We start from the raw sequence: 25,377 nt of genomic DNA on the forward strand, positions 1-25,377 counted from the left end.
AGGCTTGAATCCAGATAAGGAATAAACAGAGTGCAATTCCAATGGTGTCAGTGTAGTTATGTACACCAGTGCTGCGTTTGGCTCAATTTTCATTTGAAATTCTATGCTTATAACAGCCGCAAAGATTTACGGCTGCATCTTACAATTCTGAAGGAGAGAAGAAGAAAAAAGACGGAATTGGCAAGCACAGTTTTCACCTAGCATTGAAGCTATAAGGGAATGTTATGCTCTGATCTCAGCAGATTTAAGACCTTATCAAAACAGGATTTGCAGAATCACTCACTGGAAGTGGACGTATTTATATATCAAACTATCCAACTTCAGACAGACATCAAGGGTATGCATATGAATTTAAGCGCACTTAGAGGGACATGTTAACCTTTTAGGGCTATATTTTTAATTCCTTGCCTGTCTGGATTTCAGTGTGAACACACATTTTGATCCTCTGTTTAGAGTACAGATTGCGGCCGGAGTCCTCTGTACCAAGAGCACCTTGTAAGCGATTGTTACTCAGGGTGCCTGTTATGGCAGGTGTCCCTTTCCTTTTGGAAGCACTGCTCACCCTCGGGTGCGTTAAGAAAGTGACCCAGTCCTACCACCCTTCCTAGCATGAACAGCCCCGTTGCCAAGGGGAATGCTCACATAGGTAAGATGTATTCACACAGGGTTCAGTCAAGCAAGGGGGAATGTGCTGTTGCACTGCCCCAGGAGCAGACCAGGAAGCAGACACTGTCTCAGACAGTCACAATCTGCCTCCAGGTCTCACCCGGCGCCAAGCCTATCCCTGGGGCAGCGTACTTCCCTGGCATAGCTGGTGCACTGAGGGGGGTGGAGCCATGACTCTGCCCCACTCCCTGCCCCATCCCACCCACATGTGAGTCGGTGTGGCTGGGGGAAATACACAGCAGCCCCACACAGGCTGCTTCCTGGTCTGCTGGTAGCATCCTGCCTGGGCTGTGATTCTGGCCGGCCCCTAGGTATGCTGTGCAAAGAGCAGGGAGTCTCCTTTAGTCTCTCCCCCGCACTCGACTCCCAGCGTGTGAGAGGCAGCTGGCACCCTGCAAGGATAACCCCGTGAGGATTCGGGGCTGGATCATGGTCAGCCCCATGCAGATGGGCCGTGTGCAGGAAAGAGACTTGCCTTTAGTGATGCAGCATCACTGAACCTTGGGACCTTCAGCCCTTCCCCACCCACCCACCGCCGCAGAGCCGGCGGGAATGAATGCTTCTCTGAAATGGAGTTGCTCGGAGAGTGCAAGGATGCCAAGGGACCTGGGGTTTGTTGGTAAAAAGGAAGGCTCTCTGGGCATCTCCATGCTTGGCCACTGTTTGGCCATCCCCCTCTATTATTCCTTCCCAGCCATCTGTTTTTATTTTCCATTTGTTAAGCTTCAGGCTAAGATGATTCTCCCTGCCCCTCTTCAGATTGATCTGCAAAAGACAGCTGTCAGCCAGGGGATAGCTCACTACCCAATTCAGCAGCCTCTGGCCCAGGTGAATGGGAGATTTCTCACTTGGCATAGGGATCAGCCTTCCAAGGCCAGCAGCCACTAATTGCTGAATTTCTGGATCCCTAAATCAGTGCTCTTCATCTTGCGGGATATACAGTTTGCAATCAGAGACCAGCACACGGTACGCAACACTGTTACCATCTCGATTTTATTTTGAATCTTAGGATATTTCTTTCCTTACAGACTTCCTTCCTGGAGGCATTTGATGACGTGGGAATTTCAGTTTTCATTAAGAAAAGAAAAAGTCATTTCTGGCTCCGACAGCTGCTGGAAAAACGCTTGCAAACGGGACCCCTAGAGGCTCAAAAATCAGAAAACAAATAAAAAGAACCCAACAGTGATGATTTTTTTTTTTTTAAATCTCAAGGTTTTTAAGCCAATCTTATGATTCTTGGGAGCCGGACTCTGATTTTTAAACACTTGGGGTTGGCAACACTGCAGATGCAGATTTATTGGGCCAGAACCTCGCTGGTGTAGGAGCAATGCCATTACACCAGCGGGTGTAGGAGCTATGCCATTACACCAGCTGAGGATCTGACCCCTGGTGTTTCCTTAGCTTCTTACTGTGTTTTATATTTACTAATGGCCTGCAATGTTTTATGTTGGACTAGATGACCTCCTGAGGTCCCTTCCAACCCTGATATTCTATGATTCTATGTTTCCTGCAGTAGCTGCAATGGAGGTAGGGGCGAGAGTAGGCGAGTGGCATTTATTATTCTTGCATTTGAGTAGGTGAAAATCAGTTGCATTTTTGGGTGCATATTCAATGAGCCTCAAACTGGCACATCTCCCAGTTGCAATAACCAGCGAGCGATATTATGAACGCATTTCATTAGATAGAGGCAGTTAAGTTATGTTGGCAAGTTTATGGACACTAAATCGCAGCGTTAAAAGAGCATAAAGCATTCTCTTTAAGTGATAGTGTTGCAGACAATTGAACAAAGTGTGCCGTGTCAATTTGTGTTGAGGGCAACAAGAAATAAGCAATTAAAATGTCTGCCGATTCATCTTTAACTACAAGTTCGCATGAAATGAGGCAATCTCTCTTTGTATCAAAAATGTGCGCCAGATTTCGAGCTTGTGTCATTTCAATGGCGCTGCGCCAATTTACATCAGATGAGCATCTGATCCCAGGAATCCAAACTCATCTGGGGTCAGAGCCTCGCCCCATCCCAGCTCCTTTGTGCCAGATAAATGGACTTAAGGGGACCCTCAAACTCAGGGGTTCTCAAACTGGGGGTCGGGACCCCTCGGGGGGTTGAGAGGTTATTACATGGGGGAGCTCCACCCCAAACCCCACTTTGCCTCCAGCATTTATATTGCTGCTAAATATATAAAACCGTGTTTTTAATTTATAAGGGGGGGTCGCACTCAGAGGCTCGCTATGTGGAAGCTTGAGAACCACTGCTCAAATTCCTGATTCCAGCTGGGGAAGGATACCACCCTAGTGCAGGCACTGTGGCAGACAGCCAGAAGGGCTGCCTTCTGAGGACACCCTTGCAAGCCTTGGCACAGGGGGCATGCCAGGAACGGGGGGAGGAGGCGTGTTTTGGGGGTAGGCCTGTCTCGATTCTGAGCAATGCTGTGCTCCACAGGGCAGCCATCACTTAAACAGGTCCCTAGGGCTACCCAAAGTTACGCAGGGGCCTTCTCCAGACCCAGGACAGCCCAGGCTTGGGAGGGCAGAAAGATGGCGTAAAGTCACCTTTGCCCACCTCCCCTGGAATGCGAGTTGTGCATTGCATTGCACAGAACAGACTCTCACTCCTGAAACGCAGTGTAATAAACAGCCTGCCTGCCTCTGAAATAGCCACCCAAGCTGAAACCCAAACCTGCAGTCTTCAGATTGATATTCAACTTAGAAAAAACATGGCATATTCACACAAGGAAATGAAGTTCATAGCCTGGAGGGACTGACTGCAATGGTGTGACGTTGATTTACACCAGCTGAAGACCAGGCTCTGAGGACTTGATCCTGTGAGGTGACAGGCACCCTCACTTCTCACTGGGAGATAAGGGTGGCTGGCACGTCACAGGATCGGGCCCAGAAAGGATACGCATAGATTGGCTAAGGTAGTTGGGGGTGCATACGTCCAACACACCCAGAGGGTGAAAAGAGCAAGGACAGATGGAATCCCTTGGGAAGGAACCAGGGAATAAATCTAGGAGTCACGTAACAGAGTGACAATAAAGGGACCGTTGGGGTGAACGCGAGGGAAAACGTCCTGGCAATGATTTGGCTGTGGCACAATCTCCCAAGAAGATCCTCACTTCAGCCCGTCTGCATTCTTCACTACATTCTTCACATTAGTTAACTGCCTTCCTGGGCTAGCCATGGGCTTTGCTGAACCACCTAAGGGGTGCCGTAGAGGAGATGGCCTCTAGAGGACCACGGGCCGATGAGGAGAGGAATCCCTTAGAAGATCCTGAGGAAAGACGCTCTGATACTGTACGCCGTAGGAAGCATGCAGGAGGGGAGTAATGCTATGCTAACTCCTAGGAACCTGGCACCTTGGAAAAATTCACATGCCCTGCATGCAGTGGGTGACATTCATCACAGCAGAGAGAGCTCTAATTGGGACTTAAGTAGCCCATACCTGATGGCCGGTATCTTGACCATTGCAAAGAGAATTGAAGTGGGGACCGCCAAAGCTAAAACCATCAGTTACTACAGTATGAGCCAAAGCAGGAGCTGTAGAAGACTCATATCTTCTGTGGCTCATAAGAGATAGGGACCAATAACACACACTCACTAGTGGGTGACACAAACTTCGTGCTGGCCCTCTCTGCCCTTGGTGGAATTTCAGCCTGAACGTTTAAAGTTTTGTGTGTGGCCCGAAGTCTCCACTCGCTGAGTTGCGGATTGCTGCCCGCTGTGACGTTGCACTCCATAATGCATGGAGTTATGGAAATAGGCTTATGAGTGTAAATATGAGGTAATTGGAATACGCTTCATGCAAAAGGTCTCTTGTAAGGTATCATTACAAAGTTTATAATCTACTGAGTGTGTTCATCCTCTTTGTATGAATGTATCTTGCTTGTATCTGAAACTAGGAATATGACGTATAACTCCGAGGTCCTATTGTAATTATGCAAAGTGTGGGCCATTAATGGTGGTTTAGAGTCTTGATCGCTCCCATTGACTAGGACAATTGGTTATAAATGGCTCTGTTTACTTTCAAACCTTCCAGGGTACGTGCGGGCCATCCCCGGAAGAATGGAGACTAAGGGTATGTCTTCACTACCGACTGGATCGGCGGGCAACGGTCGATCCAGCGGGGATCGATTTATTGCATTTAGTCTAGACGCAATAAATCGATCCCCGAGCGCTCTCCCATCGACTCCTGTACTCCAGCTCAGCGAGAGGCGCAGGCAGAGTCGACGGGGGAGTGGCAGCAGTCGACTCACCGTAGTGAAGACACCGCGGTAAGTAGATCTAAGTACGTTGACTTTGGCTACGTTACTCATGTAGCTGAAGTTGCGCAACTTAGATCGATCCCCACCCCTAGTGTAGATCAGGCCTAGGGGTCTCACAGGACATGTGAACATGTTACCTGATACTCAAATCCATCCTAAACCTGGTGCTTTTCCATTTAGAAGGAGGGGTGGGGATCCAGAGAGACAAAGGATTCCCGCCTTGTGCCAAAGCTATAAAAGGGGGTGGAGCAAGATAAAGAGGGTCCCAGTCATGAGAAAACCCCTAGTTACCACCTAAGATGTCTGCTGGAACTGACAAGGATTGTACCAGGGGAAAAGATTGGGTCCAGACTAGGAAGGAGTCTAGTCTGTGAAAGAAGCTTATTGGAACATCTCTGAGGGTGAGATTTACCTGTAATCAGTTTCTTAATGTATTAGGCTTAGACTTGTGTGTTTTGTTTTATTTTGCTTGGTAACTTGCTTTGTTCTGCCTATTATTACTTGAAACCACTTAAATCCTACTTTTATACTTAATAAAATCACTTTTGTTTATTAGTAAACCCAAAGTAAGTGATTAATACCTGGGGGAGCAAACAGCTGTGCATATCTCTCTATCAGTGTTCTAGAGGGTGGACAATTTATGAGTTTACCCCGTATAAGCTTTATACAGAGTAAAACGGATTTATTTGGGGTTTGGATCCCATTGGGAGCTGGGTGTCTGGGTGCTGAGCAGTTTTTGGTTAAAGTCTGCAGCTTTGGGGGCATGAGCCAGACCTGGGTCTGTGTTGCAGCAGGCTAGCGTGTCTGGCTCAAGCAGGCAAGGTTCTGGAGTCCCCAGCTGGCAGGGAAAACGGGCTCAGAGGTAATCTCAGCACATCAGGTGACAGTCTGTGACCGAACCCGTCACACCCACATCGCCATTTCTTGGCAGGGATCCAGAGGAAATACTTGCCCGCATGGAACTGACTTCCTTCTCAGCTGAATGCCGAGGAAGTACGAAATCAAATGTTGTGTGCGCTATCTGCAGGCATTCATCTCCAATCTAGGAAATAATTTAATGTGCGTAAAAGGAAATTATGCTGCCACTGGATGGATTAATAAGGAATTACTTACTGGAAATTATATTCAATTTGTTGCAGCCTACATTTTTCTCTCCCAGATTAATTGTGTCTATTTAGTAACAATACAATATATCTAATGGGTCTTGTAATCCTTTGTTTCTCAGCTGGACTTCGAGTGGCCAACAAACTGTACTGAGTATGAAGTGGGACTACCAGCACCTTTGTCTCTGCTCTGCTCCAGAAGCAGAGCAAACATAAGATAAGGGATCTTTAAGGGGCTCGTCCACAATGATAAAACTAGAAACCTAGTCAATTTCACATTGCCATTTGGCTTGTCAATAGAGTGGAGAGCATGACAGCTGGCAAAACAACTGGGGAACAGTAGGGATTAGGAGGGAACTAATCAGGAAAGAGATGGACAGAAGCAAGGGCTTTGATTCTCCTCTCCCACCAGTGTTATACTGGTGTAACTCCACTGGAACAGACCCTTAGCTGGTGTGAAGCAATGTACCTCCATTGAAGCCACTGGATGCTATAATGAAGAGCTGGCTTGAATAGTTATTTCAGATTTACACTAGTGTATCAGGGCCCCATGTAACAGTGGGAGGACGATGGAGAGAAAGCAAAGAGCAAGGCGAGAATTAAATTAATGGAGATATCCTATCTCCTAGAACTGGAAGAGACCTTGAAAGGTCATCGAGTCCAGCCCCCTGCCTTCACTAGCAAGACCAAGTACTGATTTTTTCCCCAGATCCCTAAGTGGCCCCCTCAAGGATTGAACTCACAACGCTGGGTTTAGCAGGCTAATGCTCAAACCACTGAGCTATCCCTCCCCCCTGCTCTAATGAGAAGGAAGAAAGAGAGAGAGAGAGAGAGAGAGAGAGAGAACAAGAACAGTGAAAGAAAGCCAAATAACCAAGTTAGAGAAAAGAAAAAGAAAAAAACCCAAAGAGACTAAAAAGGAGCCAGAACAAAGGAAAGAGACAAACCCAAAAACAAATACAGTATGAGAATGGACGCAAAAAGCAGAAAAGACAGAGGTAATCATAGCTGTGTTTACTGAGAATTAAGTTGGCCGGCGAGGTCGTCAGAGAGGAGCAATGAAAAGGTGGGTTTTGGTGACCCACAGACTATTACACAACACAAGACTACTCTACCCAACACCAGCTCTGCTGATGTAGCTAGACAGGCAGAGCCCCACCGGCAGAGCCCCCTAGTAGAGGTGCAGCATATGCTGACAGAAGGAGTTTTTCTGTTGGCATAGCAATATTCCCCTCTCCCTCCTGCCCCCATGGTAGCACTCTTCTGTCAGTACAGCTACATCTACATGGTGGGGATGCAGGTGGTTTCTGGCATAGCTATGTCAGCTGCGGGGGCGGGGGGGAGTTTAGATCTCTGACCAACATAGCTCTGCTGACAAAAATTTGTAACACTGACCTGCCTTAATGTGTTCACCCTGGTAACTGCTCTAATGATTTGCAACACAGAAGGAAAGCAGCATTAAAAATACCTTCCCAGGGATAATCCCCACTCAACATTTATTGAAATCAACAGAAAGACTCCTTCTGTTACACATGGGATAACTGAAGCCCAGAGAAGTTAAGTGACCTGCCCCCAGGGACAAAGGAAGAGTTAGGGATAGAAGCCAGGTCTCCTGTGCCTTAACTAAGAAATCATCCTTACTCCTCAAGGGGAATTTTGCCTGGTCTGGGGTTTCACTACAAGCCATAACTTGAGTTGAGGTAAACGTTTTGATGAAGCTGAGTCAAGTTGCTTCGGGACTTGGGGTGGAAACTATAACGCTGGAAAACGTGCTGACTTTGTAATGCCAGGCCAAATGTGCCATTGGCTGAGTTTCGTTTTGAGTTGTTGTCTTCGACTGAATCCATAACTCGGGGCAGCTCTCAGGGGTGCAAATGAAAGCAACTCTAACCCAAGAGGAAAAGCATCCAAAAAAAAAATTCCTTCAAAATGAAACTGACAAGGTTTGCCCAGCCCAGCCCAACTTTACGGGGAAAATTCATCCCACAGGCATGTCCCCTGAAGTCAAATCTGGTCCTACTCTAACATAGCAACAACAGACACAATTGGTATAAAAATCGCACATGCTTTAGGGGAACTGGAAAATATAATCGTGGACTTTCAACTCTAAAAAGTCAGGCTTCTACCATTTGCACTAAAAGAGAGCTCCCTTAGCCAGCAGCAGTAGTAGGTCCTTTAGCCTCTCCGTGAGTCCAGCCATTAGAGGGCACCACTCAGTTACTTACCTATACAAAGCCACTACACTGTGGGTCTGGTTTTCCGTCTTTTCACTCCAATTTTACATTGCAGTAGTGCCATTAACTTCAGTGGAATTATTTCTAGTTTACATCAGAATGAGACATTATGCTCCAAAACACATTTCTCAGGAGACTTTCATTATATTACTGTTATTATTACAATACCACCTAGAAGTTCCAGTCAGGAATCAGGACCCTACTGTAGTAGGGACTGTACAAACGTAGTAACAGACAGTCACTGCCCTGAAGAACTTCCAACCTATCATACCCAACTTAGACAAAGGGCTGATCTACACGACAAGTTACTACACTGCAAACAAGAGCTGACTCTACAGTGCCCCGGCTTGCCATAAAGCCCACAGGAAGCCACTTTATCCCCATTTCATAGATGAGGGGCAGAGCGCTTAGGGGTTTTGCCCTTAGATTATATAGAAAATCTATGGTAGAGCGGGGAATTGAACTTAGGTCACCTAAGTCAGAGTCTGAGCCACAAAACCATCGTCATGCCCTTAACCAAATCCACCAGCCTAATGGGTTTAAACTGAGTAACTCGTGGTCAAAAAAACATGACTGATAAACTAGAAGAAACGAACAGCAGATCCACACCATTCTCAGTAAATAAACAGGTTTCAAATGCAAATGATGAGAGCATATTTTTAACGAGCCATTTTACCTGCAGGTGGGTCCATTCTGTATTTATTCTCTTGACACCAACCGACTGGTCGAAGTCTGCAATCCAAGTAAAACAACCACTGGTCATAGGATTCAGTCTCCTCCAATCCCACATAGCGAAGGCGTAATCTTCCTCCAACATTTTCAACCACACTAACTATCCAGTACTGAAAAGGGTTCTGGGAATCCTGCAGCTCTATTAAGGAATCAACTGTAATGAGGTCTACAGGGTTTTTTCCTCGCAGAGGCTGTTTGAATAGAAGCAAAACTCCTTATTTTAAATTTTATTTGAAGACGTCTCAAGGAAACAGATGACAGCAGAAGATTATTTTTGTTTTTCACACCATCATCCAAGCTATCAGCAAACAGTCTGTTCTCCTCTTTTACCCAACGGCTTCCAAGTGCAAATTCAGAAGAAAACACAAAACAACAGTTGTGCTAATTTCTCAACCAACAAAAAAATAAAATTGCTGTTGGACATTTTAGGATTCTTAGGAATCCACCTAGTAGGATTCTTCCAAAGGATTCAGGGCCCAGTCCTGCTAGGGGATTTCACCCCCACCGACTCTAACTGGAGTTTGGGGTGTATATCCCATCATAGGACTGGGCCCTGAAATTAACCTAGAAGGCATGCTATTCAGAGCATGATCCTGAAAGCCCCCCATGTGCACAAAGCTCTCATTCACCATGGACTTGATCCTGCTTCCACTGCCATCAGTGGCAAACTTCCCACTGATCTCAATGGGGGCAAGATTGGGCCATCCAGTGGGAATTTGAAGGCCACTACGTCCATGGAAGACTCCCATTGACTTCAAAGTGCATGAGATCAGGTGCTAAAAGAGAGCGGTTTTCTGGATCAGGCCCTCATAGCTGATTTAAAGTGAAACAAGAAGTTCCAATGACAGTGTGTATTTTCTTACACACAGAGTATGTTCTAAGGCCCCGATCCTGCAAACACTTAAGCACAGACTCAGCTTTACTACTGCAGTACCGCCAACCTCAAGCACTCAAAACCACGAGTCAGGCTCTACAAAAATCCTGTGATTGGGATAAAAAAAAATCATGAGTGGGGTTTTTTCCACAAAATAATATATTTTGGATTCTTTTTATTTCCCTTTGGGTTTCTGAGCCTTTCGAGTGCACTTGCCTCACATTTTCAAGCTTTTCTCTGAAATTCATGAGGTCTAGAAACATACTTTTTTTTTTAAATGAAAGCGAAGATTCTCATGCACAAATCTCTTGATTCCAGGAGTTGGGGCTTTAAGAAACACATTTAAAAAATCATTCGATTCACGATAAAATTCCGAGAGTTGGCAACCCTGTTTCTTCAAGCAGTCCCAATTGCTCACAGCAATGAAATTAAGCACATGCGTAAGTGTTTGAAGGATCAGGGCCTAAATTGTTAGCTGTTTGTGTACCAAGCCTGTTGAAGGAAACACACAGTAAAAACCAATAGCCTTTATAGGGATTTCGAAAATATTTTGAAAATCAGAGAGAGTTCGAAAATGGTTCATACTAGGGCTGGTTGGGAAAAAAAGGGAAGCCGGTATTTCAAAAAAAATTGTCCCTTTTTTTCTCTTTTTTCCCCATTCAAAAAACTGCAAAAATTTGAAATTCAAACTTCAGCCAGCATTAGAGTTGATCAACAAAATGGAGAGGAGGGTTGGAATCACAATATTTCTTTTGTAATTTGTTCCCTTTTATTTTTAATATTTAAAAAAATAAGTTTGAAATTGTGTAACATGAAAATTTTCAACCAGCTCTGTGAATAGTTGATACATCTCAGTGCAATACATTTGCTTACAGTATTAGCAACTTTCTTATTGTATTTATCAAATGCATCCATACAATCTCTTAAAGGATCATGTCATGGCAAAATGCTGTTTCTAAATACACCTCTACCCCGATATAACGCTGTCCTCGGGAGCCAAAAAATCTTACCGCGTTATAGGTGAAACCACGTTATATCGAACTTGCTTTGATCCGCCGGAGTGCGCAGCCCCACCCCCCCGAGCGCTGCTTTACCGCATTATATCCGAATTCGTGTTATATCGGGTCATGTTATATCGGGGTAGAGGTGTATAACAATATCATGGAATTCTGATTTAATGTCATTTTTCTTCCATACAATTGCTTCAGTACAATAAAACATTCCTTAACATCAAAGGATATAGTAACACCGTAATGATTTAATTTATTATAATAGATGCCTGACCATTATAAAGCTAATATTGCTTCTCTGATCTGCATGCTAGAAGCTAAGCCAAACAATCAGTTGTCACTTTTCCATGAGAGCAGAATGCTAACATTAATATTTGGATTGTATTGAGTATTCATTTTGAAAGTACAGCAAGAACCCTTTTATGAACAGCTCCAGTACAGAAAATTACCTTGTTAAATCAATATGCAATGATAACAATGATCTGCAGTGCAGATTAACAGTAATTCTATTTACCAGTGGGTTACAAACACAGCATGACGTACTGTATTACCCACATACCTCGCACATAACAGAGCATAACACCATTAAACACAAGATTGCAGACGGTTTCTATCCACGCTGCTGTTTCCTCCCTCCACACTTCTGCCCTTGTTGCCTGCCTGTTTCTTCTACCAACATCAAAGGAGGTAGGGTAGAGCCTACAAGCGACATGGGGGCTTATTCTGATCCCATTCACATGGTTTGGAATTGCACCAGTGTGAGATAGGAGTCAAGCCCTTAGGCTTTCGGCATATTCTAGCTGGGAGCATGAAAGTGACTGTGGATCCATCTGCCATGATCATCTAAGGTTATGTCTACACTACACCTTGTGTCGGCATCACTTAGGTCACGTAGGGGTGTGAATAAATCACCCGGAGTGGCATAAGTTACACCAACATAAGCGCCAGTGTGGACAGCACTGAGCTTCTGCCGCCCACGGGGGCTGGAGTAGGCAAGCCGCCGGGAGAGCTCTCCCCAGCTTAGAGTGGCTACATTGGAGAGCTTACAGCTGCACCGCTATAAACCTGCTAGCGTAGCCATGCCCTGTTTCTTTGAATGTTTAGGATTTTTGGCCTTGTGGACTGAAAAACCCTGGTGATATTCTACTAAGTCTACCCTGTGGCTAACTAGTGAAGTATCCGCACTCTTTAAAAATGAATGCATGTGTTTGTGACTTGCACGAGTGGGCAGAAACAAAGCGATCAAAGCGAGGAGTATCTTGAAATGCATCTGCATTCTTAAGGTAAACAAGCGTTTACACAGATGTAAAGCACATGTTTACTTTAACTCTGAATCCATCCAAGGCAGGGCAGAAGACCAATCTCCTCCAGGGAATATCCCAGCACTGCAGATCCTGCAAACCTGTTCTCTACATGCCTGACCTCTAGGCAGCGCTACAGCATGTATTGCAAGCATCTCTAGCGCTCCAATTGCTACTGTAAGCGATTGCTCCTGCAGGAGAAAGCGTTCTCCAAAATCCCAACGCAGCATTCAGTTGAGAGCACAGAGTCCCAGCAGGGAAGCTGCCAATTTCACACGGTTTCAGGACGAAACCATAAACGGGCCCAAGATTTACTCGAAGGGGACTGTGCGCCTCAGCGCATCTTCCCACAAACCTGGTCTGGGATTGGCGCTTTTAAGTGAGCCCGGCACCGGGTGAGTTTGGCATGGATGGATGTCGTTCACCCTGCGAACATGCTCGGTGCCTAGAGCTTCAACCATCTGGCTGTGTTTTTACATGTCCCCATCGCCTCACCTGAGCAGAACAGAGAGACTCCCTATTGCCAACAGCGCTTTCGTGCACTAATCGCCAAATCCTGTCCCGAATGAGTAACTGGACTTTGCGCTGGGGAGATCCATGGGGTCAGAGGGAAAATGAATTCTCCCTGCATGGGCAGAGCGACCCCACAGCTTTGTCTAGCATCGACCTATGGACTGACCAGTGGGTCCAGCGAATCCCCACCCCCACTTGTCTGCTGGCCCGACACCCTAGTACCCGGCTGGCTGGAGACCTGTAGTGCTGTGCTCCATGGTGCAGACCCCCTCAGGCCCCTCCCTCAAACTCCACAATGAAGAGACGTAGATTCTTCTGCCTTTGGGGCTTCCTGTGTCTCTTCCTTGGGCCTACAGGTGATATGAACTCCCTCCTATAGGGTTCCAATAGGAAGACTCCTTTGACCTCAAGAAGCACTGGATCAGCTCCATAAGGTTATGTCCACACTGTAGCTGAGAGGTGTGATCCTAGCACGGGTAGACAGATTCACGCTAGCTCTCCTTAAGTTAGTGCGCTAAAAATAGCAGTGTAGATGTTGCGGCAGGGGTGGCGGCTCAGCTAGCAGCCCAAGACCATGCCCGCCTGGCCCCCGGGGTCCAAGCCGCTGCCCCGCTGCAATAGCCACACCTCTATTTTTAGCGCGCTAACTTAAGCAGAGCTAGTGCAAGTCTATCTACCTATGCCAGGATCACACCTCCCAAGTGCAGTGCAGACACACCCTAAGGGGATACACAGACATTGCAAGCACAGAGCCCTATATTTTCATGGTTGAACATCGCTATAATATAAATACAGTGCCACGTTATTAAATATAAACTGCAATCTAATACATACGCCTTCCAGTAAATTTGCAGGTGCCGTTCGGGAGCCTGTCAGATCGTGTATAAGAAACGCCGTCCAGTCGGCGTACTTCTCTTTGATTGCTGGGGGGGAAAAATAAAAGAAACATTTAGCATTGCAGATGATGCCACGTACATTATAAAGCCACTTTCCATGGTCAGGACCAGCATGGCCATGGGCTTATCGGCTCTGCGCTGTGGCTGTATCCAACAGAAAACAGAGCTAAGAGTTTCAAGTTTTAGATGCAAATACAGTTTGCACTATGAAAGAACAGGCCCCAGAGAGTCTACACGCACACACTGAGTCAGATCCCCAGCTGGTGGAAGTAGGCGTCGCTCCACTGAAGTCAAGGACATTGATTTACACCAGATGAGGAGGCGGATGACCAGCGCCAGCAGCATCTTCCCAATTACATGCTTCATGTTCACCACTTAGGCTCACACTTGTCATACAAGGTATCTTTGAATGTTTTATAAATCATCCCAGAGGACAAAAGCCATGATCACATCCAATTCATTGACAAGGCATTAATATGGAAACGCCACACAGCATTCTTCCCAGGTAACAGACAAAGCAGCCTTAGGACAGGGGTAGGCAACCTATGGCACACGTGCCGAAGGCGGCATGCGAGCTGATTTTCAGTGGTACTCACACTGCCCGGGTCCTGGCCACTGGTCCGGGGGGGCTCTGCATTTTAATTTAATTTTAAATGAAGCTTCTTAAACATTTTAAAAACCTTATTTACTTTACATACAACAATAGTTTAGTTATATATTACAGACTTAAAGAAACAGACCTTCTAAAAACATTAAAATGTATTACTGGCACGTGAAACCTTAAATTAGAGTGAATAAATGAAGACTCGGCACACCCCTTCTAAAAGGTTGCCGACCCCTGCCTTAGGACATCACTAACTAGCTAGTGAATAAATATGTTTCTGAAAAGCTAAGGAAGGATTGAACCAAATTCCTAGGAACTTCTATTCTGCTTCACAATATCCGAGCCACTATCTTCTAGCCAAACAATACAAACCTGTATCTTCTTAGGATTCAGCATTAACTAATTTTTGTTACATTTAGGCTGGAATTTACAAAGTCATCTGTGGGATTTAGATACCTAATTCCTTTTAAAAGGAGTAGAAACCGGGCACTCAAGCGCCTTCGGTAACTCAGAAAACCTCAGCCTTAGTACGAAAAACCTCCTGTAATTAATCTTGTGTGTTTGCAACTGAGGAGCTCTGAGGATACATTCTAATTTCACCTGCCTATAATTGGGAGTTAGAGATCAGATTTTTTCTCAGACCTAACTTACACAAGGGTTAGATAATATATTGATAAACAGAAATACTGTTATATTTCTAAACGTAGCAATGTTAGCTGCAAAAGAAAAAAAAATTATTGTCAACGGAAAATTGGAAGCAACTGGATAGAGGATTTAGAGACCATGACCCCCCTAGCGGCATGCAGTAACTACAGTGCTAAAAATACAGGGTCAGATCCTCAGTAACTGTTGGCTGGCATAGCTCTACTGACATCAATGAAGCTATGCCAGCTTACACCAGTGGAAGATCTGGCCCAAACGATGTGGAATCCTTTTGTTTGAAATTAGCTTTCAAATGTAGACAAGCCCCCCAAAGTCACCTGAAAGCAATTCCACAGGTGCCAGGTTCCACAGGATAGTCAAAAGCAACACATAGTGATGGGTATTGAAGGTGCTGATCGATTTCATTTTATTTGCATGGATGTACAACTTCTTTCCACTACCCGAAGGCAGTTACAACAATCAAGGCAGTTTCCATATCATATCCAGCTCGGAAGCCCGACTGACTAAGCTCCACAAAAATGGAAAGAATACAGCTGCTGCAGGAGTTGGCCTGGCACTACCTTCTTCCTGACCTTCCCCACAAAGTGAAGGCTGGACCTTGTGAGATAATTTATGCCATTTCTCTTGAACAAGGGCTGGGCCACCCCCTATTTGAAGATTACTGGGCCCAGACTTTGCTCACAGGCTTTCACCAACAAAGGCAGCACAATCCCCAGCGGCCACCAAGAAGTAAATTTTTTACACAGATTCGCCACTTCCTGCTCCCTCCCAGGGGAAACCACATTGGGTCACCTGCATTCTGGGCCTTCCTCAACTAAAAGGATTTGCTTCTTTGTGATTAGGCTGCCGGGTACCTGAACCAAAAGCTTCAGGCAGCCCCATAAGATACCAGCCCATCATTTTACCCTGCGCTGTACGCAAGGGAAAGTCACCTGTTAATTCACTGATAGGAGTGATAATGCTGTTAGCTGGCCAACAGCCAGACTGATGGGAATCCAAAACCTTCTGAGCACTTGCAAATCAGAGCCATTAATTTGCCGTCACGCTCATTTCTCCAGAAGTTATGGGGCTTGAGAAAGCAGCGAAATAGCTCCATAATCTGAAATGGTATGGCTATTGCCAGACTTAAATGTAGGAATAAATTCTGATATTTGGTGGGAACTGAAACTGTCTAGTCTGTTTATCCTGAGTATTTCTGAGACACCTAACGATGCTGCTGCGCTAGGTAAGGACCAACTACCAAGGACCTGATCTAGCTCCCATTGAAGTGTGTTGAATGCTGCGGCTGACTTTAGTGGGAACAGGACTGGACCTAAAAGGTGTCAAAAGATGAAATAATTCCACCAGAGATCCAGAAGCCATGGGTGAGATTGTGCCCTTAGGCACAACTCTGTGTAGGCCGCAGCACCCGCAGACTAACCTCTTCTTCCTTCTTGCTCTGAAGGGGAAGTGATTTACTGCAGCCCTTCACAGATGCAACTTATTCCCCCTCCCCAGCCACCAGAGCATTGGGGAAGGAGGAGCGAGGAGCCCTGGCTCCACCAAATCTCTGTCCCCTTGCTAAAGGGAGCAGGTGGAATTCAGCCGCTGCACTCCACACAGCACATGAAGATCTGGGTAAGTCTAGCATGGTAGGCTAGGAAGGGCTAGGGCTACAGTTATGCTAGGGCTATTCACAAGCTGGCCCTAGATCAGTACCTGTTTTCAAGGGCATGGGGGTCAGTGGCATTTCTACCATTAGCGATACACCGATCAGTCTTTCGTAGCCGAGATAATACCCCCAGACGCTGTATTGTTCTAACGAGGGATGGCATTCATGGTGTGCAGCATTTCACATGTCCCAGGCACCGGCTGAACATTTACCTAACGACTCCTCTCCCCGCTCCCATGAGGCAGAAAATGTTTATTCTGCCCAAATGACCCATCCGGAAACTGAGGCACAGAGAGATCAAGCCCCAAAGTGCCGAACGTGTGCATTCATTTTGAGTGCCCAACGGGAGCCTAATATCCAGAGACGCTCAGCACCCACAACTCCAAGTGAAGTCAATGCGGGTGCTCAGCGCCTCTGGAAAAAAATCAAGCCCAGAGGGTCTCAAGGAGGAGAGCCAAAACCAGAGGCTGCTTTTGCCCAAGGGGCCTGATCCCTTGGGGGGGGGATGATAGCTCAGTGGTTTGACCATTGGCCTGCTAAACCCAGGGTTGTGAGTTCAATCCTTGAGGAGGCCATTTAGGGATCTGGGGCAAAAATCTGTCTGGGGATTGGTCCTGCTTTGAGCAGGAGGTTGGACTAGATGACCTTCTGAGGTCCCTTCCAACCCTGATATGCTATGATTCTATAATCCAAAGCTCTTTGAAGCCAACGGGAGTCTATTAACTGATGAGTTTAGGGTTGGCTGCACAGAAGTACTGCCAGGGGAGTCGGCCCTGTTTCACGGTCTGAGACCCATTTCTCAAAGCTTTGGGCAGTTATTGTGGGGTAGCACTTTGACCACTGACGCTTAAGCCCCTGGGCGCTGATGGGCAGGAAAGCAGGCGTATGGGGGGTGATGGCTGCTGAGCAGCAGCTTGAAAAATGCCAGTGAAGCCGCTGTGGCAGACTTAGGCACCTATCTGCCTCTTTAGACTGCTAAGGACCTTCCGAAATCTGGCCCCGACATGCCAAAGCCAGTGACAGAGACAGGATCAGAATTCAGGGTTCCCCACACTGGGCTCTTTCCTCTCCTATGCTCCTTTAAAAGCCCATTCTCTAATGGCATTTGAGCTATGGAGTCAGTTTTACAGAGCCAAATAGGGTGCCTAGATGTCCCGATTTTATAGGGACAGTCCCGATTTTTGGGTCTTTTTCTTATATAGGTTCTAGGGTGACCAAATTGGGACACAGGGTAATAGGCGCCTATATAAGAAAAAGACCCGAAAATCGGGACTGTCCCTATAAAATCGGGACATCTGGTCACCCTAGCTCCTATTATCCCCCACCCCCATCCCGATTTTTCACATTTGCTGTCTGGTCATAGAGCCAAAGATCTTCCAAATGTATTTAAATTAGCGAAATTAAAAGTACTTGTATAAAATAATGATTAAACTAGTCTCTAACTTCCCCATATCTTATGTAGCACCATTTTTGCATCAATTTCTCTGGCAGAACCAGGAGATTTATGGCCTTTAAAATATTTAAAGCACAGCAATAGCCGGAAAAGAAACTATTTATAAATGCCTTCTTTGTTCACCATTCCTGATCTCTGTTCTATTCCTGCCTGCTTGCTTTAGTGTCAGAAACTCTGGTCTAATCTGCAACACCAGTGGGAACACAGGAATTGGCATACAGAATCAAATCAGAACAATGGTCCGGGTAGTCTAGTATCCTGTCTCTAATAACGGCGAGTGGCAGATTCATCAAAGGAAGCTAGCCGATCTACGGGACAGCAAGCTGGATTGTATTCTGGCTCACACGTCAAGCAAGTTGTCAGCCCAGTTCTGATTGTCGAAGCTTTGTGCTTAGTGATGACGTGGAATGCAGAGAGAACCCAGTTTGGAATTTTCAGGGCTTGCAGGCAGAAGAAAACCCCACCCAGCGTTTTCCAAACCGCCTAGTGATTTTGGATGCATCAATTTTCAGGTGCCCAGTTTTCAGAAAGTGCTGAACACCCACCCCCTTGTAAATCAAGCCCCTTTTAAGGTGTCTCAAAATCACAACTCGCTTTTTAAAATCTTGGCCTTTGTTTTTTTACACTGATTCCTACCAACCCAACAGCAGTTGCCTGTCTTCCTCACTGTCATCTCTTTTGGGCCTTTGTCCTAACTGCTCTCATTTTCTTTTTTCTAAATAGTGATCCATGGGGCTGAGGTAACTTTGTGTGTCTCTTCCTTCGACAGGGACATGTTTATTGCAGACTCTTCTTAGGTTCTCCCATACAGGACCTGTCACGCTGAATCTATCTGTAGGCTCTAAGCCAACTTCTGCCATTTCACGGGAGTCAGATCGAACAAAGAAAGTCAGCTCATCAAGTTCTTTCAGACAGCTTTATTTCATCCAGCATGGTAGTTCTCTACTCATAATTCACTACAGAAGCAATGCATTACCAAGTGATCATTGAAACCCTTAGACAGAGTCCGACGGATTTTTTTGGGGGGGGGGGCGGGGGGGAAGGGGAAGAAGAGTGTAGCCAACTGATTCAAAGCCACGCAGACAGCATTGCATGTTCACTTTGGTGGGTTTTTTTAATTAACTGCCCTAATCCAAATTCTGATCACAATGCATTTATAGTCTCATCGCCTCTTTGAAAGCCATTCAGCATTACTTCTGTCTGGACTGTGTGTGACTTAGACAGACAAGGTGGGCGAGGTAATATCTTTTATTAGATCAACAACACTGTATGAGACTTATACCGACAGGAAACATCCTTTGCTTTGTAAATGCAATAGATTTCCGGTTCAGAGACTTTAAGATGGTTTTGTTGGGCTGGAGACTCTGATCCTGTGTTCAGTGTGTGAATTCACTCTAGGTAGGGATGAGCGCCCAAGGTCATCTGCATCATTTAACCCTCTGCAGTGGAGCTGTGCACGGGATCCCTTCCAAAGAGACCTATGCACATAAAAGGGGGGTGGATCTAAATAGGCCAGCAGACAAGGTAGCATTCAAGGTGGGCTGGGGTGGACTACAGTGGAACTATTCATGGTACTATGTGTTCTTCGAGTGCTTGCTCATGTCCATTCCAATAGGTGTGTGCGCACCACGTGCACGATCGTCGGAAGGTGTTACCCTAGCGGTACCCATCAGGTCGGTTGTGGAGCCCCCTGGAGTGGCGCCTTCATGGCGGTGTATATAAGCCTCTGCCGACCCACCGCCTGCTCAGTTCCTTCTTGCTGGAATACTCTGACAGAGGGGGAGGCGGGCAGGATTTGGAATGGACATGAGCAACACATCTCGAAGAACAACAGTTACAAGATGGTAAGTAACCGTTTTTTCTTCTTCAAGTGCTTGCTCATGCTCATTCCAATAGGTCACTCCAAAGCAGTTTCCCCGGAGGAGGGGTCGGAGTTCACAGAGTTGCTGAATGCAGGACTGCCCTGCCGAAGGCCGCATCGTTTCTCACCTGTTGAGTGATAGTGTGGATGGAAGACCACGTTGCTGCCTTGCATACCTCCTGAAGAGGGACTTGCGCGCGGAATGCGGCGGAAGAAGCCTTCGCTCTTGTGGAGTGCACCCTCAATGCCGCGGCTGGGATCTTAGCCAGGTCGTAGCACGTTCTGATGCAGGACATGATCCACGACGACACAGAATCATAGTTACGAGATGGTAAGTAACCGTTTTATAGTCTCAGTGCAGGATCAGGCCCTGAGACGGGAGGGTGTGTGCACCATTGCCCTCTACTGGATGGAATGTCAGATCTGTTCAAGCATATGTGATTTCGTTGCCCATGAAACACAAGTCTACAGAGAATACAAACAGCTATACTAACAGATCTCCTGTAACTCACGTTGTGCAACCCTGTGTTATTTGGAGAGGTTTAGCATGTGACCTTGGAGTCACAGATTGGTTACACAGAGGTAGGCTTGGAAGAATTAAATTTTTCTTGGTAAATGTTGATCAATGTCAATTTCACCATAAGCACACATACAACTGTCGACTGTCATTAAATAATTATCATCTAACCCTCCTATTGTCTGGCATCCCCCCAGCTTCCCACCACTGTGAACATTTAAATTGATAAAAACAAAAACAAAAATGCTTAAAGCCCACAATTTTTGCACAACTGAAAATTTAAGTCAATAAAAATTGGAAAAAAATGCATAAAAATAAACCAATATTATCCACTGAAATGATAAAATAAAAAATCTAATTCTGTCAAGTCTACACATAAGTGTATGTGCAGGTGCTTCTTTGGGGCCTTGTTCACTGAATTCAGGAATCAGTGCAGATGTTTCTTCTTTCTTTTCTGGGGCTAGAAGGCCAGCCGTATTTTCACCTGCACTGAATCCTACATTAAAGCCTTTTTCTCCAATAAAAATGCAACTGAAGCAATTGCAGAAAAGTAAACTGGCTAGAAACATAGGGACAAGTTCTGCTCTTCTTTGCATCCACACACATCCACACTAGCTGGACTAATGGAACCACTCCAGATTTACACTGGTGTAACAGAGAGCAAAGTTCGAACCAAAAGCTTCATCGGCAGAATGCACTTCTTTACTGCATCACTCTTCTGCATGCATCTTCCATGTGTAAAATACAAAGCTCCACTACCCCCTTAAACCAGAGAACATTCATTTCAAACAGTAGCTCCCAATTTGGAAATAAAAAGAAAAGTGAGCAAATGCAATTTTTAAAGCAGAGTAAAAATCAACCAACCACTTGAATACAAAGGCTGCATTTATTCCTTGGACCTTACTGAGAGTCTTAGGAGGAATTTAAGGCTTAAATGGGGTTCATAGCCACCAAACATGTGTGCCACGCACAAAAATAATTTCAGAGCTCCTTTCAACTCTTCCCCCTATACAACCTCACCTCACCGTCACCTCTGGTCTTATGTCCGTCCTAATCCCCCACTTGCTCCCTGGGCTCCTCTTGGACTTCCTTATTCATTATCTCCTTTTCCTGGGCAAAGGATTGTGGGACACACTGGTGAATGAAAGGCTGCAGACAACCGCACACAAATAGGGCAGGTGAGCTTCTGAGGGCGGGTTGCTGGGCTAAATGGTGCAGGAAGATGTACATGGTATCCCTAGAGCCAGTTACCAAAGTAGCCTTTCTCCCGTCTTAACTGTCAGCTCTAACAAAGGGACTTTGTTAGTGCAGGTAAGACCTCAGCCGGAGTATTGTGTCCAGTTCTGGGCGCCACATTTCAGGAAAGATGTGGACAAATTGGAGAAAGTCCAGAGGAGAGCAACAAAAATGATTAAAGGTCTAGAAAACGTGACCTATTAGGAAAGATTGAGAAAATTGGGTTTAAGTCAAGTCTGCGGGGGAAAAAAGACTGAGGCGGGACATGATAACAGCTTTCAAGTACATAAAAAGCTGTTTCCAGGAGGAGGGTGAAAAATTGTTTTCCTTAACCTCAGAGGATAGGACAAGAAGCAATGGGCTTAAATTGCAGCAAGGGCGGTTTAGGTTGGACATTAGGAAAAGCTTCCTAATTGTCAGGGTAGTTAAGCACTTGAATAAATTGCCTAGGGAGTTGTGGAATCTAAGTCACTGAAGGTTTTTAAGAACAGGTTAGACAAACACCTAACAGGAGTCCTGCCTTGAGTGCAGGGGAATGGACTAGATGACCTTTTGAGGTCCCTTCCAGTCCTACACTTCTATGATTCTATATAAACACACTAGAGAGCTGGTAGCTAATTGGAAACTGTCATTGCAGCAGTGCTGATAAAATGATAACAACAGAGGAGAAAAGACACAAGTGCTCCCATTAAAGGAACAGACTGTAACGGTAGGGCTGAAAAGCAACACATGCTGTGGTCGAGTGGTTAGACCATGGGCCTACGAGCCAAGAATCTACTGTTCTATTCGTGCCAGTGACTCACTCTGTAATACAGCGTCAACCTATTAACCTCTCCATGCCTTAGTTTAGCTATTTGTATGATGGGGATAATATTTATCTAGCTCACAAGGGAGTTACGAGACTATGTTTGCAATCCCATGAAATCCTTGTGTCGGAAGAGCTATATTCAGTAAGACCAGGTATTACTACAATATTGCCAGCTCTTGGTAGTTTCATGATAGTTGGTGCTTTTTTTAAAGCCATGGCTCCTGGAGTCATGGGAGTACGAGGATCCTGTTTTTTTCTTTTTCTTAAAAATAATTGTCTAGCTCTAGAGAAAACCCCGAAGCCTACTGGCTCAAAAACTAGTGGGCCAATAAAAAGAATCCAAATGTTTCTTTAAAAACTCATTATTTTTAAGCCAATCTTATGATTGGGGAGAGGCGGGGTGGGCTGTCTCAGTCTTTTTGAATGCTTGGGCTTGGCAATCTGAGTGATTATTCTTCTCCTCCAACCGTCACAGGATCCATACTGTGCTGTTGGTTTCCAGTATCAGCATGTGGGTCAACAATAGCTTCTTTTGGCATCTGCAGTAGTGTACAGGAGGCAAATCGACAATTTCTTCCATTGGACTCTCTTATCTGCCTAGGTTCCATTCCAAAGCTTTGTCCTTGAAAGAACAAAAGCAACTAGCCTAGAGGCAAGGATGATCAAAGCTCAGGTTAAGCGGATGGGTCATGTGATCAGAACGGGTGGTGATAGATTCCTGAAAAAAGTCCTCCAGGGTGAGCTGAAACTCGGAAAGCACAAGAAGAACAGTCAATGTAAACACTTCAAAGACATGCCTAAGCAAAACTTCAGCTCATGTGGTACACTGATAACTTGGAAGACACAGCCAAAGACGGATCTGAACGGAGAACCACTACCGATAACGGTTGTGTAACACTTTGAAAAAAAGACAGATGCGACAGATTGATTGAAAAAAGGATCAAGCGCCATGCCAAATCTTCAATGGAACCCTAAACTTTCATATATGACACCCGTTTGCAGTCTTGCTCTGCACAGATCGGATAATACAGCCGCAAGAGAAGACACACGATGCCATGACATCATTGCTGGATACAATGGACAGCCGTAAGGCTACCACTGTCCATTACTTCCCTCCTCGATTCTCAGAAATACTTTCTGTACCATAATAAATGGGGGAAACATTTCCATAAATATCGTGTGGGGTCATTCTATTAAACGGATGTGCAATTTACCAGCATGACTATCGTTCATTTGGAGGTTACTGTAATTCCCACTCTCTTTATTACACACACCGTTCATCTGCATCCCTGCACGAGGACGCTCTTTCACAATAAAGTTACTCCACTGACAGGGCCGGCTCTAACTTTTTTGCTGCCCCAAGCAGCAAAAAAAAGCGCCGCCCCCCGAGCTCATGGGATTTCCAGGATTCATCTCCTGTGCGAATCCAACTGCCCCATTTGAGAAATCCAAGTTCCGCATTCAATAGGGTTCACACCAAGAGCAGAGCACTTAGCCACGATCTTTAACTATCTTAATAAAACAGCATCTTAAACCCTACCTATTCCAAGGAAGAAATGCTGTGGTCTAGTGATTAGAGCAGAGGCTGTAGACTGAGGCTATGTGGGATCTAATCCTAGCTCAGGGCAAGTCACTCCACCTGATCCAAACGCCAGTGAAGACAATGGATAGACTAGACCAGGCCCTAAGCTTCCTTGTGTCTCAGTCTCCCACTCTGTGAAATGGTGATAGCAATATTGAAACACCTTTATAAAGTGCTTTGGGACCTGTGGATGAACTGTTTGAGTTACGATGCACTCAGGTCTCCAGTTAACTGTTCCTGTTTGAAACGGTCAACTGCCCCTGGGATTCTAACCACCCAAAGGGACAATAACATAATTCAAGATGGTTGGGAACCGGAAAATTCTGTTCTGCAGGAAAATTGTGACATTTTGGAGGGGAAAAAAATATTCCCAATCAAAGTGAAAAGATGATATTTTGAAGTTTCTGGCAAAACAAAATATTCCAAAAAAAATTCGATTCGGGATTCTTGAACTATTTCATTTTGATGGGGAAACGCATTGTTTCAATAAGGTAAAAATCTTTTTATTTCATCTTTGTCATTTTGATTCATTTTGTTTCCACTTTTAAATTATATTTATACATACATAAATACTATAATAAAATTAATCTTTTAACGTAAAGTCAAAAAGATAAAGTCAAAATGAAATGTTTGAATGTTCTCCAAACGAATGGATTTGTGTCCACTTTTTCCCCATCAAATGGTTCATTTCCACTTTTCCCTGTTGAAAATGTTGTCAAATGCAACACCTTCCCACAAAACAATTACATTTTGATGAAACAACAGTTTTTCTGTTGAAAAAAGGAAGAGTTGAAAAAACTTCAACTGGCTCTACAAATAATGCCCTTGTGAATTGAATCCCAGCTGGGGCATAACATTTTTTTATTTTGATGTATTTATAAATCGTCCCCCAGTGGTTATGGTCTCAGCTGATGGCTTGATTTGGAGAAAGGGTGATTTTGTGGTTAAGAGATTGGACTGGCACTTGGATGATACAAATTCAATTCGCAACTCTGCCACCGACTTCCCTTAGTCTCAATTGTGACTCAGTTCTCCAGGTGAAAAACAGGGATCATTTATCTAGCTTGTCTCTTTAGATTGTAAATTCGTCAGGGCAGGAAATGTGTCTTATGTTATTTTTGTTCGACGCCTAGCACAACGAGGCCTTGATCTTGGCTGGTGCCTTTAGGTGCTACTGCAACACAAATAATAAAAATAAAAAAAATTAAGTTTAAAAGATGGTCACTTTCAAACAAGAAAAAACTAAATTTATACATAAGCAGTTTAATAACATTTTGCAAATGAAAATGATTGTTCATTGTGGGTTCTTCAGTGGGAATCCTGAAAAAAAGCCAAATACGCATTACTAAAGTAACAACAAGGAGTCTGGTGGCACCTTAAAGACTAACAGATTTATTTGGGCATAAGCTTT

General features: G+C 45.1%; 1 protein-coding gene across 1 annotated transcript in view; it reads right to left on the reverse strand.

The window, feature by feature from the left end:
• Nucleotides 1-25,377, reverse strand: part of SFMBT2 (Scm like with four mbt domains 2) — a 166,129-nt gene that overhangs the window by 90,108 nt on the left and 50,644 nt on the right. Inside the window, exons 4-5 of the mRNA XM_029910851.1 lie at nt 13,530-13,618; nt 8,942-9,188 (exon numbers count right to left, since the gene is read on the reverse strand). Coding sequence (XP_029766711.1) covers nt 8,942-9,188; nt 13,530-13,618 — 336 coding nt within the window. The remainder of the gene's footprint in view (nt 1-8,941; nt 9,189-13,529; nt 13,619-25,377) is intronic.

Source organism: Terrapene carolina, unplaced genomic scaffold, assembly GCF_002925995.2.
Source record: "Terrapene carolina triunguis isolate 2854851 unplaced genomic scaffold, T_m_triunguis-2.0 Scaffold68, whole genome shotgun sequence".
In the NCBI taxonomy this organism is placed as follows: Eukaryota; Metazoa; Chordata; order Testudines; family Emydidae; genus Terrapene; species Terrapene triunguis.